Source organism: Peromyscus leucopus, chromosome 13, assembly GCF_004664715.2.
Source record: "Peromyscus leucopus breed LL Stock chromosome 13, UCI_PerLeu_2.1, whole genome shotgun sequence".
Lineage (NCBI taxonomy): Eukaryota > Metazoa > Chordata > Mammalia > Rodentia > Cricetidae > Peromyscus > Peromyscus leucopus.
The window spans coordinates 1796558-1817377 of record NC_051074.1 but is presented as its reverse complement, the minus strand read 5'-3'; the positions used below and the strand labels follow the sequence as shown (position 1 = coordinate 1817377).

Sequence of the window (20820 nt, the reverse complement as noted above, 5' to 3'; positions counted from 1 at the left end):
ACTCATTGCTCCATTAATGAAGTAAACATAATGTTGGTTTTGTTGTTCTGAGGAACATTTACAGATGTTTCTTCAAGAGGACTTTATTTCTAATAGCCAAATCTTTTTTTGGTTATCAGGAACTTCATTCCTTAGTGCTTAGGGCATTGAATCTGCTGATGGTGTCAAATTCATGAATCTTCAAGTCTCTATGCAAATGTTTGTTCTTTAATATTACCAACTACACTCTGCAGGTTTTTCTTTTCAAAGCTCACATCTGATAATGAAGGTAACCTAGATTTGAGGCAAAGAAAGAACTAATTGACTGGTGGTGCTAACGTTTTATATTAGTAAACTTTATTTTCCTTTGTGAAAAATAGGACAAAAGTCAGTAGAAAGCACTTGCCTTTGTTTTGCACGTCTAGTGGACAACTTTCAACACGAGGAGGTGAGTATCATCTTTGATAGTATATTTTTTAAGTACTAGAATTGCTGAATTACAGCATAATAATTTCTCTTCTTTTGTTCATGAAGAATTTACTGCAGCAGGTTGCTTCCAAAGATCTGCTTACAAATGTTCAACAACTGTTGGTAGTGACTCCACCAATTTTAAGTTCTGGGATGTTTATAATGGTGGTTCGCATGTTTTCTCTGATGTGTTCCAAACTGCCCAACATTAGCTGTTCAACTTATGAAACAAAGTAAGTGCTTTTTTATTACTGTATTTTAAGCTGTAAAAGTGGCTCTTCCTTCATACTAACAAGTCAACCTTGTTAAAAGTAAAAGAAATGATAAATGCTATTGGATATTGAAGAAGAAATATGATGAGGTCAGGACTGTAGCTCAGTGAGTGGTAGAGGCTTTAACTGACTGTCTGGGTGTTTTGATATCAGCAGTGCTAAAAACCTTTTCTGGTGTTTTGAGACAAGGTCTTTCTATGTAGCCTTGGCTATCCTAGAACTTGCTATGTAAGCCAGACTGGCCTTAAACTTCCATAGATCCACCCGCATCTTTGCTGAGAAAAAGTGTATGCTGGCACACCTGGCTCGATCATGTACTATTGATGTTATATATTCTTAAAACTCACCTTTGTGTTTCTAAAACTAATGACTCCAGATCGTTGATTCTAATGTCACACTAATCATTAATGATCGTTCATAAGTTTTATAATAAGGTAACTTCTTAAGGTAACTCAATTCTCTCAGCCGTTTGATTTTTTTCCCTAGTGAATTATCTGAGTACAGAATGTTTCTCTCAGAAAACTGAACCCTATTTCTACTGATCAATAGCTCCAGTTTTTACTGATTTTACCAATTTTGTGTTTCTTAACCAGTGACAAACTGTCATTGACCCCTCTTCTTTCTCAGGCCTTGTCTCATAAGTAAATGTCAGAAAGTGGTATGGTTTCAGTAAACATCTGTGTTTTGATTCATTCTTACAGAGTTAATACCTGTTTGAACATCTATAATCATGATTAATAATTTCATACTTAGAATTTTGAAATTTTATGGTACAATCTTGAGGAGTCAGTTCTGCCTTTTATTGAAGACACAGCTTTTGGTCCACTGTTTCAGACTGTATAATATTTGTTTGGAGAAACCTAGTTTTCACTGTATTTTTTTTTGTGAACTAATGCATTGGCATAGACCTTGGCAAAAAGACAGTGTGTTTGAGGTGAATAGTTGGACATATTATTGTTTCCCCTGTGGTGAGCAAATGCTGTCTCCCTCAGTGAAATTGAGAAATGTTTAACTCCTTCTCAAGTAGTTTTATTAACTTATTCTGAAGTCTCTAGGACCTCTTTGACGCTTGATTAGTCCATAGTTTCCAGGGTCAGAGAACAGCTTCTCTCTAGTTACTGTTAGGCACAATACTGTTAGGCGCTTTAGATACCAGCTTGGGAAGGGAAGTCAGTTCTTTTCCCTGAATACACTGGATAATTTTCCTTCCTTTGCATATTCCAGGAAATTTCCTATATAGTATATGGAAGCCACTAGACACATTTTCCTTCTATAGTGATAAGTAATTGTGAGCATGTTTATCTTTTTGTGGGGTAGTATCTTAACTACTTTCCTGATCACTTATAAAAATAAACTACACAACACAATTTTTAGGTCACTTTTTGTGGTACTGCAGAATGAAGCTTGATGCCTGTTTGTTGTATGATAGGAAGTGGTCTGCCTCTGATCCTGTTCATGCCCATTAAAGCATCTTTGTAAAACACTAGAGTGTATTTGTATTACTTGATAAAGTTAACAAAATGGTACCTTTCCAAGATAATAAAAAAAGGTAATAGCTGGATTTATGCCTTTTCACATGTACAAAATATGTATTAAAAACCCACTACAGCTAGCAGACACAGCTTTGTCTTAGGTCTTAGTGTTTACAGTGACTAAACCTCTGCATCTGAGTGATTATGGTGCTATATTCTCCAGAGACTGATGTTTCAGGGGAGTGGAAAGTTAATATGGAGAACATTTTAATTATGTTTGTTTCTTGAGTTAACATGTAAGTATCATGTAAGACAGGAATTATGAGCTCTAGATGCTTACCTCATAGGCCATGTACTTCCAGTATATTTGAAAGGAAGGTGGTAAGTGAATGAGTGTATTACGTTTTGTTGTTGTTGGCTTAACAGACATTGCAGAAACGCTTCACTTCCTCCTGTGTGGTGCCTCTAATGGAAGTTGTCAAGAGCAGATTGATCTTGTGCCACGAAGTCCTCAAGAACTGTATGAACTGACATCTCTGATTTGGTAAAGAATGGGGACATTTTCCTTGAGAGTCTTAATACCTACAGATGGTACAGAAAGTTACTTATTAAAATAATTGCACTTTTCATTTTCAGTGAACTTATGCCATGTTTACCAAAGAAGGCATTTTTGCAGTTGATAACCATGTTGAAGAAGGAAATGCCCAGAACACAGATGGTGCAATTTGGCAGTGGCGGGATGACCGAGGTCTCTGGCATCCCTATAACAGGATTGACAGCCGGATCATTGAGGTAGTAGTATTCATTGTACCATTTAAATATGCCTATTTTTGTGGAGTGTGGGTGTAGGGATGGAATGGGGAGGTGGTTGTGTGTGTTTAGTGTGCTCAGTTTTGAATTAACTTAAGATTTTCTCATTTTGTCTCCTGAGAAAGAAGGCCCTCATTCTGTTGAGGTCAGAAAACATGATGTTCTAGTCCTGCTTCTGCTGCAACTACCTGCTTGGCTTGGAGCAAGTAATCTAAGTTCTTTGTCCCATAGTTTTGTTTCCCAAAGGAAACAATGGAGGGTTAGACTATGTTTCAAAGCCAGGTCTATTACTTCAACCCAGAGGAAATCTCCAATGTGTGCTTTTTATACTTAATGGGGGAAAAAGTGCAAACAAGTTAAATACCTGCCCCACGGTGAATACAGAAATGGTGAACAGTAGATTAGTATGTAATTCAGTATTAGTGTAATAGATTTTAATGATATAAATGAAAGCAGTGTTCAAAACAATAGAACTTTTTGGCAACTTGATAGAAGAAACTGAGTGATACATTGGAGGAATATACCAAAATGTTAATGATGATTTTCCATGACAGTTGCTGTGATTTCTGTTCATCTAATGTTGTTTGTAGTCACTGGAATAATAATCTTCAGTTTCTCAGATGACACAAAGACTTGGTGCTAGAAAGCATTGCAGCACTGGAGAGGATGTACATTTTCTGCTAGCATTTTCCCCCCCCACATTTGGGAGACAGGGTTTCTCTGTGTAGCTTCGGGGCCTGTCCTGGATCTTGCTCTGTAGACCAGGCTGACCTTGAACTCACAGAGAATCTCGGCTGGGATTAAAGGCATGCGCCACCAATGCCCTGCTTCTGCTAGCATTTTTATACATACACATAATTCTTCTAAATTTAAAACAATGTTTGAATTGCAACCAATTTCATATCTCTTGTAAAGATATGTTCCTCCAATCAGTTTCTAAAGTCAGGAGTCCTTATAAAGGAACTCAATTCAGCACCAGTTTGTCCTTTTATGAGAGTTAATTGTTGACTGGTCCCTTGTGCCACAGCTGCTAGTGTTCTTAATTTCTAACTTTAAGTGTTTTTCTTTTTAGCATTCTCCTGATAATTACATCTTCACTATTAGTTTATTCTCTATTTCCAGATAGTTATTCCATTCTCTCTAGGAGTCTCCGCTTAGATTGAACTTTTATATTAAGAGTATTTGTTTGTTTTTAAAGTCATAGGTTATGCTATATAATCTAAGCTGTCTTTGAACCTGGAAACCTCTTGACTTAATCTCCTGAGTGCTGGGATTCCAGGTGTGCAACAACCATATGTAACATATTTTGCAACTTCTCTAGGTTATCTGAATGAATTTTGCAAATTCTCTAGGTTATTAATCTTAAATTTTAGTTGTGTTCCTTATAGTCTTTAGAACAGCATTTAAATGTGAGGTTGTCTTGTTTACATAAGGACAATTCTACAAGGTATTTGGCTTAAGGAGAATTTTAGTAGGTTATTAGAAATTGATTGGGTAAAAAAAAAATGTTTTCCATCTAACAACTAGAGTTCTAAGGACATATATAAATTTCTTTCACAGTGCAGTTTCTTTTGAAATACAAATGGTATCTTCATGTCAATTATGCTCTATGACTTGGTATTTCTAGACTTCTGTCTCAGAGTATCTCAGGGCTAACGGTTTGGTTTAATTTAACATGATTTGTTAAACCAATGAGTCTTGTCATCAACAGTATTGTAATTTCCACATTCTGTCAGTTTACCTGCCACATAAAATAGATACGTAATGTAGCATGTGTGGAGGGTCCCCGCTGTGCTTAAGGTAATGAATTTCTACATGTTTATATTCAAGGTTTCTCTCTGTTTGCTCTCAGGCAGCCCATCAGGTCGGTGAGGATGAGATAAGCTTGTCCACTCTGGGACGAGTTTATACTATTGATTTTAATTCTATGCAGCAAATCAATGAGGACACGGGAACAGCACGTGCCATTCAGAGAAAACCTAACCCCTTAGCCAATACTAACACTAGTAAGTATCCTTTGAGTTAAGTAGCTATGTTACTGTTGGAATTTATTTTAAATTGATTTTGAGTATGCTGTGTGGGTATACATGTTCTTCAACATGAATGTGGAAGTCAAGAGAGTAACTTGAAGGAGCCATGTTTCTTCTGCCATGTAGGTTCTAGACTTTAGCCTTGTCAAGCAACTTTACTTTCTTGCTGGAACCTGTAATATTTTCTTTTTTATTAGTAATTGTTTCATTGAATATTCTTTGAAGAGGGGTAAGATAGTTGTGGCGCTTACGTGAGGCAAATTCCAAAAGCCTGGGTGCCTTCTACCCTCAGCCTCCTCAGTGGCTGCTGTGGGATGCTTCCTGCACTTACCCAATTCCCTGTCTCATCTTTCCTGTCTCTTTTAAAGTTCCTCCCCCTCCTGGGGAGCAAATACTTACCCATTCAGCCCTTAATCTCCCAGGACTGTTTTCCTTTCTTTGCTTCCTCTTCCTGGCCGACACCTAAATCCGCCTGCAGAGTTTTATATAACCCAGAGAACCTCCACGGTTCCATTCTCAAAGAAAGGGGGCAGCTGAGTCCGGTCTCAGTTATATCCTTCTGAGGTCTTTAATGTAGTTGAAGATTAGATAGTTATAATTTCCTTAGTTATGATAAAAGATAAATTAGATATGAAACCTTAGACTCACAAATATAGGATAGAGAGGATATCTTCTTAAATTTTGCCAAATACAAATAGACTAATTATTATAAATAGACTAGATATTGTAACTGTAATTCTTGCTTGGTAATTGTTTTGGTATATGCAATTTTACTATGTTAAAGTTAAAACCTTTTTGAAAAAAAAAAAAAAGAAAAGGGAAAGTTCGTTCTGTGGATATTGCTTTGTATGCTGTGAATGTGTTGCTCTGATTGGTTAATAAAGTGCTGATTGACCAGTAGCCAGACAGGAAGTATAGGCAGGACAGAGAGCAGAATTCTGGGAGCAGGAATACTGATTCAGGAGTTGCCAGCCAGACACAGAGGAAGCAAGATGTGAAGGCAGAACTGGGAAACAGTACCAAGCCACATGGATAAGCATAAATAAGAATTATGGGTTAATTTAAGTATAAGATCTAGCTAACAAGAAGCCTGAGCCATTAGGTCAACAGTTTTAATTAATATAAGTGTCTGTGTGTTTATTTGGGTCTGAGCGGTGGACACAGGAAAACTGCAGCTACATAGTTGAGTAATGGTGATATATTTCACTAACACCTGTGCATCAGTTATTATGAATAAGCCAGTAATACTACATGTATGATGTCTTTCCCACTAATTTTTCTCCTTTAAGTGATGGGATACCACACCCCCAGAAAAGGTCTGCGTAGTAAATGTTAGAAGCTTCATAAGGTATACAGCCTTTGCACTATTTAATACTTTTGTAGTTTCAAAGCTGTCCTATTATAAGACGTAAACAAATGTACTTTATGGGGAAGAGCAAGATGTGTAACCATAATTGACCAAACTCTTGTTCATAGTCTTCGTCAGTTCCGTTCTCCTTATACATATTCTTTGTGAACAAAATAGCAAAAATTACCTTGTTTATTCAGTTTTTTTGATAGTTTTTATCTGAGTAACAACTCCATTTCTTATAACCCTCATTTTTGTACCTCGTATTTTAGTGAGTTAGTATTGAAATTTCCCTAGTGTCTCTTAGATTATGCTTTAGCACAAAGAAGAGGTCTGCTTAGTACACTGATTACACTAATGGTTTCTGCTGGTTAGAGTGGTCAATGCAGTAATCTTTTAATATTAGGTAAGTTAATGTTTGTTCTATAATAAACATTTGCATAGTAGTTGCTGGGCTGAATACTTAGTTTTTACGTTGCTTCTATAGTAGTTGGTCAGTTGGTCAGTAACTTCAGGACAGTAATTTTTTTTTTTTTTTTTTTTAAATAACAGGTGGATATTCAGAGTTAAAGAAGGATGATGCTCGAGCACAGCTAATGAAAGAAGACCCGGAACTGGCTAAGTCTTTCATTAAGACCTTATTTGGTGTTCTCTATGAAGTGTATAGCTCCTCAGCAGGACCTGCAGTCAGACATAAGTGCCTTAGAGCAATTCTTAGGATAATTTATTTTGCTGATGCTGAACTTCTGAAGGATGTTCTGAAAAAATCATGCTGTTTCAAGGTGTGTTCATGAAAATATTAAAATGATTTAGAAAAAATGAAGTTAGGAATGTCTTGAATAATTTTTAATGTCTATTTTAGCATAATAATTTTAAAAGTCTAACTGAATTTAATAAAAATTAGAGTTGTTATAATAGAGTACAATTTTGTTCTTAAATTTTAAGTAGTATGACCAAAAATAATCACCAACTTCAGATAGTTCATACACAAATGTTTTGTTTTTTAGTCACATTGCTTCCATGCTATCAAGCCAAGACCTGAAGATAGTAGTTGGAGCACTTCAAATGGCAGAAATCTTAATGCAAAAGTTACCTGATATTTTTAGTGTTTACTTCAGAAGAGAAGGTAATGCCTTTTTCTTCCCCTCCCCCCCATTCTTTTTGAGAAAGGTTTCTCTATGTAGTCCTGGCTATCCTGGAATTTTTTCTGTAGACCAGGCTGGCCTCAAACTCAGATCTGTCTGCCTCTGCCTCCTGAGTGTTGGGTTTAAAGGTGTGTGCCTTTAATGGTCTAGATAGAACTTGATGTGGCATGTTCAGTGTCTGCAAGGAAAGTAATATGTTTAAGAGCTCAATTATATGTTTAAAAGTATATGTATCTTTAGTAGCTCCAGCATAGTCAGTGTTTCATGTGTAGTATGTGTATTGTGTACATGAAGATTAAGATTCACTGTCACTGTTGACTATTAGTCATTTTCAGTGATCTCCCTGCCTTGCCCCGTGCCCGACCCCAGTATATGCTCAAGTTTTGGGAGCAGTCAGACTTAAAAGTATAGTTGCTATATTTCAGTCTATAGTGATTCTTTGAATAAGGTTGCAGTGCATCATAGCAGTAGATCAGTACAATTCAGGATTTATTTTATCATTTATTGGGTTGAGAATGTACATGACTAGTGCCATAACAGGGCATCAGATTCTCTGAAACTAGATTTAACAGGCTTTGATGTGGGTGCTGGGAATTGAACTCAGGTCCTCTGAAAGAACAGGCAGTACTGTTAACCATTGAGCCATCTCTGCAGCTCTTGATCACTTTTTTTTGTACCTTTTATTGGTAATAGATATTTTTTTCCTCACATAATACATCCTGATGACTGTTTCCCCTCCCAGGTCCTCTCCACTTGTTCTCCCATCAGGATCCATCCCCTTTTTGTCTCTTACTAGAAAGCAAACAGGTTTCTAAGGAATAATAATCAAATGAAAGATAAACAAGAAGTAACACGTCAGAAGAGGACATAACAGAGGGAAAGGACAACAAAAGGCACAAGAAACAGAGACCCACTTATACTTAGGAATCATATAAAAACACTAGTGTGAAAGTCACAATATATACACAAAGGATGAGAGAAGAAAAAAATGTAAGAGTAAATAGATTAAAAAAAAAAACATAGTAGGAGAGCGGACAAAGGAAGAGCCCTGATATGACATTGAGACAAGGGACTTTCAAAGATGATGTTGAGTTCATTTTTTATTGACCATTGGCTGCTGGGCCTGCAGCCTGTCCTTAGGAGTAGTTTGTTTCCTGAGTGAGACTCCCTTGGAGAATACTAGATTTTTATCTGCAAGTGCAAATAGTTTCTGGGCCGCTTTCAGGGCTAGAGATGGCACTTCTTTCAACGCGAGGCTCCATGTGGTGCAGACCCATGCAGGCCTGTCTGTTATCTGTGTTGTTTAGAGAGCCTTAATTCCTTGGTGTCCTTCATCCTCTCTGACTTTTAAATTACTTCCATCACCTCTTCAGCATGGTTCCCTAAGCCCTGAGGGGAAGGATTTGATGGAGTTGTCCCATTCAGGCTGAGTGTTCCAAAATCTCAATATCTCTATAATGTCTAGCTGTGGGTTTCTGTATTTGTTACCATCTGCTGCAGGAGGAAGCTTCTTTTTGTTGTTTTGTTTTTTTGAGACAGGGTTTCTCTGTGTAGCCCTGGCTGTCCTGGAAGTTGCTCTTTAGACCAGGCTGGCCTCAAACTCAGAAATCCACCTGCCTCTGTTTCCTGGGTGCTGGTTAACGGTATGCAGCAGAAGGAGAAAGCTTCAGGTGATGGTTGAATAAGGCATGCTCTGCTTCCCTGGTTAGAGTCATATTTCTTCTTATATTGGGTTTTTAATCTTTCTGTGTTTTGAAAATATTATAAATAGGCCAATATCGTACTAGAAACATAGTATATGCCTGAAATCCAAAAGAGGGGCAGGTCTCTTGATTTCTAACCTAGCTAACATAGTGAGACTCTCTGAGTAACTAATAAAATTAGCTTTGTTCAACTAACAACGTGCTAAAAAGAAATGCAACTTAAAGTTAGCTGCTGCTAACAAGCCAGGTATTTATGTGGGCGCACATTTAATTTTTTGGTTTAGAAGTATATGAGACCCCCTTGCCCATTTTCATCTCCATCCCATGCCAAGTCATTTTTGAGCTTAGAGACTCTGCTATACCATCAGATTCTATTTTGGACCCTCAAATATCTGTGGCATATACATAATGGTGTTGATTGTGCATGGCTAGGTCATACTACTCAAAAGACTAGAATTTAAATGTTAACTTCTTCCTGAAGGTCTTGTTTTTCTCCCAGATTAAGCTTGGTTCTCCTATAGTGTGCTCTAACTTGCTGTATTTCTGTTTTATGAGCTAATCATTAATTACTGTAATCCTTTGGAAATTTATCATTTTTAGTCATTTAGTCTTCTGGGTGCTTTTGTCTTGCCTCTTACTATGTCCTCAGTACTTTGCATAGCTTGGCCTAAAACACATTTTTGTAACAAGTGCCTGAAGTGCCACCCCCTTTCTTTCTTCTTCCCTTCCCTTTCCCCTTCCCCTTCCCCTTCCCCTTTCCTTTCTGTTTTCCTTTTCCCCCCTTTCCCCTTTCCTTTTTTTCTTTTCTTTCTTTATCTAATGGAAGCCGGTTATGATAGTGCCCACCTTTAAGCCCAGCATTTGGGAGACAGAGGTAGGCAAATTTTTGTTAGTTTGAGGCTAGCCTAGTCTTCATAAAAAATTCCAGTAAGCCAGAGCTACATAGACCTCAACAATTAACAGCAAACAAAAAACCCTAAACAAAGTAAAACAGAATCTAATGGAAGATTAGGACCCCTGAACAATGTTTGTACAGTCATATATAATTGCTTCCACAGATTTTCATGTATTTAACACTAACTCTCTTGGATATCTGTGACTGTGTCTCCTATCACAATAAGAACTCTTCAGTTCTCCACAGTGTGGCAACCACCACCTTACAATAGCCTCTTATAGATAGCAGTGTTATTACAGTGTTCTCCTTGTGGCCTAACCGTCTTTTTCCTTTCTGGTTATCATATTGTGATGTGTGCTGTTTCTCTTTGTTTTACTATTGTTTTTAAAATGGATATTTTCTACTTTGTGTAGCACTGTTTTATATGATTTTGGTTTGAAGATTAGAAGATACTCAATAAAAATACCTTTCAAGTTTATTTATTTTTAAAAGATTTTTTTCATTATGAAAGTTGTGTTCTACCTTCATGTATGCCTGTATGCCAGAAGAGGGCACCAGATCTCATTATTAGATGGTTGTGAGCTACCACATGGGCACTGGAAATTTAAGTCAGGACCTCTGGAAGATTAGCCAGTGCTCCTGGCTTTATTTCTAGTCTATCAGGCTTAATATTTAGGAGTTTTGTAGTGATGGGGGTTGTTCTTAAATAACTGACCTCTTTTTGTTTCTCTTTCTGTTGAAGGTGTCATGCACCAAGTAAAACATTTAGCAGAATCTGAGTCTTTGTTGACAAGTCCACCAAAGGCGTGCACAAATGGGTCAGGATCCCTGGGGTCTACAACACCAGCTAGCAGTGGGACAGCCACGGCTGCAACCAATGCTTCTGCTGATCTGGGGTCACCCAGTTTGCAGCATAGCAGAGATGATTCTCTGGACCTGAGCCCTCAAGGGTGAGTTTTGTTGTGATCTTAAAAATACTTTGCCTTTATCTATGTTGATATCTATGACTCCTGCTGAGAATAAAATACCTGAGACGGACTTTTTTGTGGTGGTGTGGATTGAGTCTGCAGCCTCAGCAATTACTTCCACCACTGAAGTATTTTTCTCAGCCCTTCTACTCTTTGAAATGTAAAGGAAATAACTTCAAGAAAGCTACTTTACTGGGCCCTGTGTTATAGGTATATGAGATATATGTACATTATTCACATTGGTACCCAAATGAAATGAGGTGAAGACACATTGGGGTTTATTCACACGTATCACAGATTATCTTAGCCTTTCTTTCTCATTCCATAATTTTGTAATTATTTCTATTACTGCATATGTGCCTTCGTGATACCCAGGTATTGATGCAGTGAAAACTTCAAATTTAGAAACTATAAACTAGGTGGCCAAACCTGGCTTCTCATTTAGCTTTAATTCTCAATCACATGACTATTTCTTAAAGATTAAATGGTAGTTCTTAAAGTCATTTGTGCCTCTTTTGCTGTACTATGTAGGATGTTGGGAAACTTTGGTTTTTTTGTTTTTAATTGTTGTTGCATTAGAAGATCACACATTTAGGGCTGTGAAGATGGCTCAGTGGTTAAGAGTACGGGCTATTCTTCCAGAGGTCCTGAGTTCAATTCCCAGCAACCACATAGTGGCTCACAACCATCTGTAATGAGATCTGGTGCCCTCATCTGGCCTGCAGGGATACATGCAGACAGGACACTGTAGCTGTATACATAATAAATCTTTTTTTTTTTTTTTTTTTTTTTTTTTTTTTTTTTTTTAAAGATCACACATTTGAGTGGTCTTATTTCTTTTCTGTTAGAAACTGGAATGTTGCCAAATGAGTTATACATGATAAGCCATATTCAGTTCTGATTTAAATTGTACCCAGTGTAATCATACATATTTTTCTTTTTTCTGTATAATATATCTTAAAATTTTTTTTACAAAAACTTTTGTTATATGTATATGGGTGCTTTTGCCTACATGTATGGTTCTGCATCATGTTAATGCAGTGCCTTTGGAGGCCAAAAGAGGATGCTTGACCTTCTGGGACTAGAATTACAGGTGGTTCTGAGCTGTAGGTGTAGGTGCTGGGAATTGAACTCATGTGGCTGCTAGGAATCTAAGCTAGTAAACTTGACTGTGGAGTCAACTTTCCAGCTCCTGTAAAATACATCTTGGTAAAATATTCTCATTGGGATCCTAAAATTAAATCATGTATACCTTAAAGAACACATCATGTGCATTTGTCTAGATGGCTGGGTGATCAGGTACTTGAAGGAAGAGTCACTTTGGCTGCCACCCTGTGGCAGTTATATACTTTAGCTTAAATAAAATGTCTGGTTTGGGCTGGTTGCTAATTCAGAAAAGTGGGTGAGTTTTTGCTTTTCATTGTGTCAATTGGCCAAGTTTCCTAAGATCAGGCTTTGAGCCTCTTGAACTTTTTAACCTTTCCATCTATGATGATGTTGTATTTGTCTCCCATTTACCCTTGTACCTCCATCTCACCTCTGGTCATTACAGTAACCCTAACAGGGTTTTGCTATAAAATGTTCACTTGATGCCTGAGATGTCTTTAAGTGCCCCATGAGTTTCAGGATGCTGTGAGATAGCTCAGACAGTTGTGATCTATCTTTTGTGTGGAGTGGTGATGACAGGGTTTCTCTTTTTAGCCTTGCCAGTTTCAGTAAGGGAGTGGTTGTTTATTATACAATCTAATTGTATGATAAATTATACAATTCTTTCATTTTTTTCAAAGAAAGCCTTTCTTTTAAAATACTTTGTCTTGAGTTGTTTCATATTCCCTGGTTTTAAATCTTGATATGTAGCATTGGCTCGTTTGGAACCCACTATGAAGACCAGGCCTTTTACTTTTGTTATGTGTGTGTGCCTTAGTATATGTTTGTGTACCATAAATGTGCAGGTACCTTCAGAGGCTAGAAGAGAGTGTCACATGCCCTGGGATAAAGTTGTGAGCCTCTATGTGGGTGCTGGGAACAGACCCCAATTCATGGAAGAGAATTTTAACTGTTCAGCCATCTCTTCAGCCCTCCACATAAAAATTGTTCATTTTCTTTTTTTTTTTTAATTATTATTTTTTTTTTACAATACCATTCATTTCTACATATCAACCATGGGTTCCCCTATTCTCCCTCCTCCCATCCCCTCCCGTTCCCCCCAGCCTACCCCCCATTTCCACCTCCTCCAGGGCAGAGCCTCCCCCGAGGACTGAGATCAACCAGGTAGACTCAGTCCAGGCAGATCCAGTCCCCTCCTCCCAGACTGAGCCTAGCGTCCTTGCATAAGCCCCAGGTTTCAAACAGCCAACTCATACAATGAGCACAGGACTTGGTACCACTGTCTAGATGCCCCCCAAACAGATCAATTCAATCAACTGTCTCACACCTATTCAGAGTGCCTGATCCAGCTGGGTGCCCCTCTGCCTTTGGTTCATAGTTCATGTGTTTCCATTCGTTTGGCTATTTTTTTCTTCAGTAATTGAATAAAATCGAAATTTATTATAAGCCACAGGGACCTCCATGCTATATATATAGCCTCCATGGTTGTATGGGTTGTGGTCTGATTGTTTTTTATTTTATATCTAGAATTCACTTATGAGTGAGTACATACCATAACTGTCTTTCTGGGTTTGGGTTACCTCACTCAGGATGATTTTTCTAGTTCCATCCATTTGCCTGCAAATTTCATGCTTTCATTGTTTTTCTCTGCTGAGTAGTACTCCATTGTGTATATGTACCACATTTTTTTTCATCCATTCTTCCGTTGATGGGCATCTAGGTTGTTTCCAGGTTCTGGCTATTACAAATAGTGCTGCTATGAACATAGCTGAGCATGTATCTCTATGGTATGAATGAGCATTCCTTGGGTATATGCCCAAGGGTGGGATGGCTGGGTCTTGAGGTAGTTCGATTCCTAATTTTCTGAGAAACCGCCATACTGATTTCCACAGTGGTTGTACAAGTTTACATTTCCACCAACAGTGGAGGAGTGTTCCCTTTGCTCCACATCCTCTCCAACATTGGTTGTCATTGGTGTTTTTGATCATAGCCATTCTGACAGGTGTAAGGTGGTATCTGAGTCATTTTGATTTGCATTTCTCTGATTAAGGATGTTGAGCATTTCTTTAAATGTCTTTCAGCCATTTGTGATTCTTGTTTTGTGAATTCTGTGTTTAGCTCTTTAGCCCATTTTTTAATTGTTCATTTTCCATTTATAAGTTTTTGTAGTACATTTATTTTCTGAAAGTCTGTTTTTCTTGGTTATGCATTTGAATATAAAGTATACTTACAGAATTATCAGACTTTGGGAATCTTTTCTTAATTAAAAAATCATTTGAATTATTTAAATGTTACTTGAGCCACAGAACAACAGAACACTTTAATTTTTTAAATCATATATATTTGTGTGTTCATGTTTCTGGTGCCAGTGTGGAAGTCAGAGGACATTTTGCACCAATTGGTTCACTTGTTCTGTCATGTGGGTCCTTGGGATCAAATTCAAGTTGTCTGCCTTGATGGCAAATTCCTTTGCCTAGTCAACTATCTTGCTATCCCCTAGAATGTTCTTCTATCTGCCCGTTCTTATGTATCTTTGTTAATGTCAAGAGCAGCAGTTTGCAAGGTGTGGTGTAGGGTATTGTGTTATTTAGAATAAAGACTTTGGGCAGATAAGCGAGGTCCTCCCTACTCCCAGAGCCAAGGAGAATGAGGCAAGAGAGTCATAGATTTGAGGTCCTACATGAGGTAATTTGGAAACACTGTCTCAACAACCAAACAAAACATGATAAAAAGCTAGGCGGTGGTGGTGCAGCCAGGGGTATCTCTGAGTTCAAGGCCAGCCTGGTCTACAGAGCGAGATCCAGGACACGCACCAAAACTACACAGAGAAACCATGTCTCGAAAAAAAACAAACAAAAGGCTACAAGTTCAACAGAATGAATATATTTATGATGTTTTTGCCTTCATTATGCTTTTTGGGCATGATACTAAAAGTAGTTAGAATACTTTTACAGTATGAACATTGAATCCCATGTATATTCTGTTGCAAGTTAGCTTAGGGAAGAAATATACTCAAGTTTGATTTCATTTGATTTTTTTTTTAGCCAGTTCTTTGTATTTTTGTTTAATGTGTTATATTCTTAAAGTTGGATATGAAGAAAATTAAGCCTTTATTATTATTAATTTTAGCAGTTAGTAATTTAAATTTTCTACCTCCTATAGAATATGACTGTTACAGACTCCATATTAAATCACTCATTGAAAATTATTGTGATATTTTCATTCATGGTACTGTCCTCTATCTTAGCTGGGTTCTTCATTGGTAATTGCTAACCTCCTCCATTGTTCTTCCATGCAACAGTCGATTGAGTGACGTTCTCAAGAGAAAACGACTGCCAAAACGAGGGCCAAGGAGGCCTAAGTACTCACCTCCAAGAGATGATGACAAAGTAGACAATCAAGGTGAGTCCTTTGATAAAGTGGTGGGGAAATGGAGGAGGAGGTGATCAAATAAGTGTCCTCATCATGATTTGGTACTCTTAATTCCTGTATTAAGACTGAAGTATTTGTTGATTTTTCTTCACTTCTGTTGACATGATTTGAATGTAATTCTTTTCTGTTTATAGCTAAAAGCCCTACCACTACTCAGTCACCTAAATCTTCCTTCCTGGCAAGCTTGAATCCAAAAACATGGGGAAGGTTAAGCGCACAGTCCAACAGCAACAACATCGAGCCAGCACGAACTGCGGGAGTTAGTGGTCTTGCCAGGGCAGCCTCAAAAGACACCATATCCAATAACAGGTGGAGTGTGTGCTGGGATTGGGGGTGGGAGTCCTTCATCTGAAAGGTCTCAATATAATTGTATTGAGCACATTCATCACACTTGGTTCGATTTGTTCTCAAGTCAAAGATGTATGTAGCTCAAGGCTTGCCTATGGTTCCATCCCTATTCCTTGCATATAAAAACCACAGCAATAATATAACTACTTGAAAGCTCTGGTTAGTTTTATTCTATGTGAAACCTTTCACTGGATTATGCTTGTATTTCATGTTTATATATTCTAGTGAAAATTCTTTACCTATTTAATGGAATTTGAAGATTGGTAGCTGAGAGCAGCTCTTTTTTAAAAAGTACTTGGATCTATGTCAGATACTAAATTTCTCACCAGTGTATGGATCATATGGCAATGCCTTTCTTGGGAAGGCACTTGATGGTGATGTAGAGTACCTGTATAGAGTACTTCCTCTATAAAAAAGATCCAGTATTTTCCAGTAGCTGCTGATTCTCTAAATTATGAAGAATAAGCAAATGTATTTTTAAAGTTTATAATTTAATCAGCCTGCTTACATGCTTATGTATATTTGCATTTGCATATAAACATCTTGTTACTGTTCATGTGATGACCTGAAATATATTCTTTGTACCTAAGCAATTCTATAGATTAATTTATAAATAAACCTATAAATCTATACATAAATTGTTTTCAGAATGAAGCTAAATTTACTTACTCTGAATTATAGTAATGATCACAGACCAGTTGATCATAGATCAGTAAACAACTTGTAGAAGTTCGTTATTCCCACCATGTGGATGGATCCTGGGGATTGAACTCAGGTCATTCTGGCAAGAACCTTAACCTGCTGAAATAATCTTTTAGGTCCTAATCTAACTTTCAATGTAGATTTTTTTTTTTCATACCTACACAAAGACAATATTTCCTTTCTTCTCATTTTAGAGAAAAAATTAAAGGTTGGATTAAGGAGCAGGCACATAAATTTGTTGAGCGTTATTTTAGTTCTGAGAATATGGATGGAAGCAACCCTGCCTTGAATGTACTTCAGAGACTTTGTGCTGCAACTGAACAACTCAACCTCCAGGTACTGTGCAGTGCATCTTGTTTGCTGGTAGATAGAAACATTAGTTTCTACAACTAATTTCTTTTGCTCCTTGTCTCTTGACTAGCCATTGCTTTCCATTCTTTGTGTTTCCTATTTCTTGACAAATGATAAAATTTCAGAATGCTTAAGAATGTCTTTTATAATTCCTTATAACCATCTCCAACCATCATATTACTCGTAAAAGCTTGAAGCTTTATCATGACCATTTCATCTGTTTCTTTTTTTTAATGTACTGTTCTTGTTTTCTAAGCTATTTCATAAATATTTTAAGTTTCTTAAAGCAATGTCATGTTTTATCATTTTAATCTGGCTTTCTAAAAGAGCCTTACTCCAGTTTGAAAACTTTATTAAAATATTAATTGTACAAAGTCATGATCTTCATTATTACTTATTCATAACAGTAGTAGGTCTTTTGACCTCCATTGGATTTTTAACCAGGTTTATAGTACTAGGAATGAATTCTCTCTAGTGCAGTGGGCTTCAGATCTCAGCAGAGAATTAGCCACTATTGTACCAGTGGACCATCTTGCCTGCCAGGTTGTATTTGAGCTCATAGGGCTTTTGGCTGGCTGGTGTTTCTTTGTTTGTTTTTAAAAGCCATTGAATTTATATTTTGATTGTTATTGGGGAATTCTCCACTCTTTCAGGTGGACGGTGGAGCTGAGTGCCTTGTAGAAATCCGTAGCATAGTCTCTGAGTCAGATGTTTCATCATTTGAAATTCAACATAGTGGATTTGTGAAACAGCTGTTGCTGTATTTGACATCTAAAAGTGAAAAGGATGCTGTCAGCAGAGAGATCCGATTAAAGCGATTCCTACATGTCTTTTTTTCTTCTCCAGTAAGTTAATAATGGTCATGATGTCTTGGTACTAGCTAGTGCATACATTTGTGTCCTGTTTGTTGCCTACTCAGTTAGATTCCTTTGACATTTATTTATTGACAAAGTTTTACTATATAGATGAGCCTAGCCTGGAATTCAGAAATCTACTTGCCTCTGTTTCTCAGGTGCTGGGGTTAAAGGTATGAGTTATCATGCTTGGCTTCTTTATGTTTTTGTTTGTCATAAAATAGAAAGTAAAAATGAAACCAAACATGAATCCCATAATTGAGATCTAAGCACTCAAAGGGCAAGGCAGAATGATAATCCTCAGGTATGTAGTGAGTTCTAGACTAGCCTGGATAGTATTTAAAAAGAAAAAACAAAACAAAACAAAACAACAACAACAAAAAAAACCACACCAAATACCCTTTTCCCAACCACTAGTGACATGAAGCCACATCAGCTTTGTCCAGTTTTTCTCCTCCCCTACAAGATAAGCCCTTAATAGTAGCAACACTTCTTAATATTTATTAATATTTTCTGAGGTTATGATAGGAAGATAAAGTTTCCATTTTGTCCATAAAAGATGCTTAACAACCAGTCTTTAATATAGATTACAAGGGCAGGGTCTGTAGGCTTGTTCCCATTTTTTCCTTTGCCCCTAGTAGGTGAGAATAGAGCTAACTACTGTTGATTAGTCCTGTTACAACTGCTTTAAAGAAGTCATAACTCAGGAAGTTGTTTTCTGCATATTTGGTGTGTAATGAGCTTAATGATTACTGCTTATTATCAAAACTACTTAACCATGCCGCTTTTAAGTGTTTTAAGGTATTTTTAAACACTACCCAAAGGCAGAAATGGTATTGTTAGATTTTGTTGTTTTGTTTTAAATCTTATTTTCACATGCATGTCAATGCAAGTGTGGGATATACCAAGTATTTTATATCTTGCTTAAGATTATGTGTATAATATGGGGCTGCAGATATGGCTCATTGGTTAAGAGCACTGTCTGCTCTTCCAGAGTACCCAGGTTCAATTCCCAGTACCCACATGGCAGCTTAGAACTGTCTGTAATTCCAGTTCCAGGGTTCCAATGCCCTTACTCAGACATATATGCAGGCAAAACACTAATCGATGCACATAAAATAAAATAACTTACTTGGAAACATTGTCCTAATGAAGTCTATTTTAAAAGATAACAAAAGTAATAGATAAATTTCCATTTATGAAACTTATTAAAATGTTTTTGCTGTGGAGTGCTGACTTTTCAAAAAGCTATGTTTAATGATGGTTTATTTATAACTCTAGCTTCCTGGAGAAGAGCCCATTGGAAGAGTAGAACCAGTGGGCCATGCGCCTTTATTGGCACTAGTTCACAAGATGAACAACTGTCTCAGCCAAATGGAACAATTTCCAGTCAAAGTGCACGATTTCCCTAGTGGAAATGGGGCTGGCGGCAGGTAAGGACCATTGCCTGGGTATGTCCACTTGCCACCAGAATTGTTGAAGGAAAGCATGGTGAAAGGCCTGGTAGTAAGGTCTTGGTAAGATCATGCCATGTGTTTATTTTTAGTTTATTTACTTATTGTTTTTTTAAGACTGGATTTTTCTGTGCTGTCTTGGTTGTCCCTAGAACTCCTTAGACCAGGCTGGCCTTAAAAAGAGATCTGCCTGCCTCTCCCTCCCAAGTGCTGGGATTAGACATGTGACACTACCCTTAGCTCATACCATGTATTTTTAACAACTAGCATTTTTCAAGTAGGTAAATCAGTGACGGGGTTGACAATATTTGATACACATTTTTAGTTTTTCTATATTGGTATGTTTTAATATGTAATGTTTTTCCAACTTCTTTATTTTCATTCATTCATTCATTCATCCATTTATTTATTTATTTATTTTTGATTTTTTTTTTTAGAGACAGGGTTTCTCTGTGTTGTTTTGGTGCCTGTCCTGGATCTCGCTCTGTAGACTAGGACAGCCTGGAATTCAAAGAGATCCGCCTGGCTCTGCCTCCCGAGTGCTGGGATTAAAGGCGTGTGCCACCACTGCCCGGGCATTTGTTTATTTATTTTTGAGACAGGGTTTCTCTTTGTAACAGCTCTGGCTGTCCTGGAAATCACTTTGTAGACCAGATTGGCCCCGAACTCACAGAGGTCTGCCTGCCTTTCTCCCTAGTGCTGGGATTAAAGGCGAACGCCACCACTGCCTGGTCCAGTAATTTTTTTGTATGTGGGCAATAAAATAGTCACAATAAAATGTGACTTCATGTGATAAGTGGTTATAACTGTATTTTAATGGGTTTTAGCATGTAAGTGGTCTTATTGAAGTTTGACTTTTAGTAAAAATTTGTTTTATTCTTACTGGTTTTAAGGACTTATAAGTTGTTGTAGAAAGATAAAATTAATGTGTTAGGGAATTGTTGAAGCTTCGTTGAAAAAAATCTAATATAAATTATTTTTATTTTAAAACCTATGTTTTCATGGGTTTAAAAACATTTTTAAAAATTTGAATCAAAACAGTATTTATAGTCATGTAGATAATGTTATCCATAGTGTGGCTGAAGTTGTTTTCTCCATATTGTGCTATATAGCGTTATACTATCTTGGGATAGTAATGAAGAAAAAGGATATCACCAAACATGGTGGCATACCTGCAGTCCTATTTAAAAACCAAGGAAGGTGGATTTGTTTTTTACTTTAGATTTCACTTATAAATAAAAGCAAAATAATACAAAAATAAAAATCTTCAGTTTTTACTTTGCTACATCCTTTTAAATGAATAGCTATAAGCCGGGCGGTGGTGGCGCACGCCTTTAGTCCCAGCACTTGGGAGGCAGAGGCAGGCAGATCTCTGTGAGTTCAAGGCAAGCCTGGTCTCCAAAGCAAGTTCTAGGAAAGGCGCAAAACTACACAGAGAAACCCTGTCGGGGGTGGGGGGTGGGGGGGGGGGGGAAGAATAGC

General features: G+C 37.3%; 1 protein-coding gene across 1 annotated transcript in view; it reads left to right on the top strand.

The window, feature by feature from the left end:
• The window catches only part of LOC119088959 (E3 ubiquitin-protein ligase TRIP12-like), a 37140-nt gene extending 17451 nt beyond the window's left edge, over positions 1-19689 (top strand). Inside the window, 17 exon segments of the mRNA XM_037210474.1 lie at positions 234-268; positions 360-427; positions 514-642; positions 644-680; positions 2618-2735; positions 2828-2847; positions 2850-2983; positions 4854-5007; positions 6932-7140; positions 7142-7161; positions 7387-7505; positions 10865-11072; positions 15499-15599; positions 15764-15938; positions 16874-17015; positions 17684-17875; positions 19166-19689. Of these exon segments, the coding sequence (XP_037066369.1) occupies positions 234-268; positions 360-427; positions 514-642; positions 644-680; positions 2618-2735; positions 2828-2847; positions 2850-2983; positions 4854-5007; positions 6932-7140; positions 7142-7161; positions 7387-7505; positions 10865-11072; positions 15499-15599; positions 15764-15938; positions 16874-17015; positions 17684-17875; positions 19166-19321 (2017 nt within the window). The 3' untranslated portion in view covers positions 19322-19689.
• The last annotated feature ends 1131 nt before the right edge of the window (positions 19690-20820 follow it).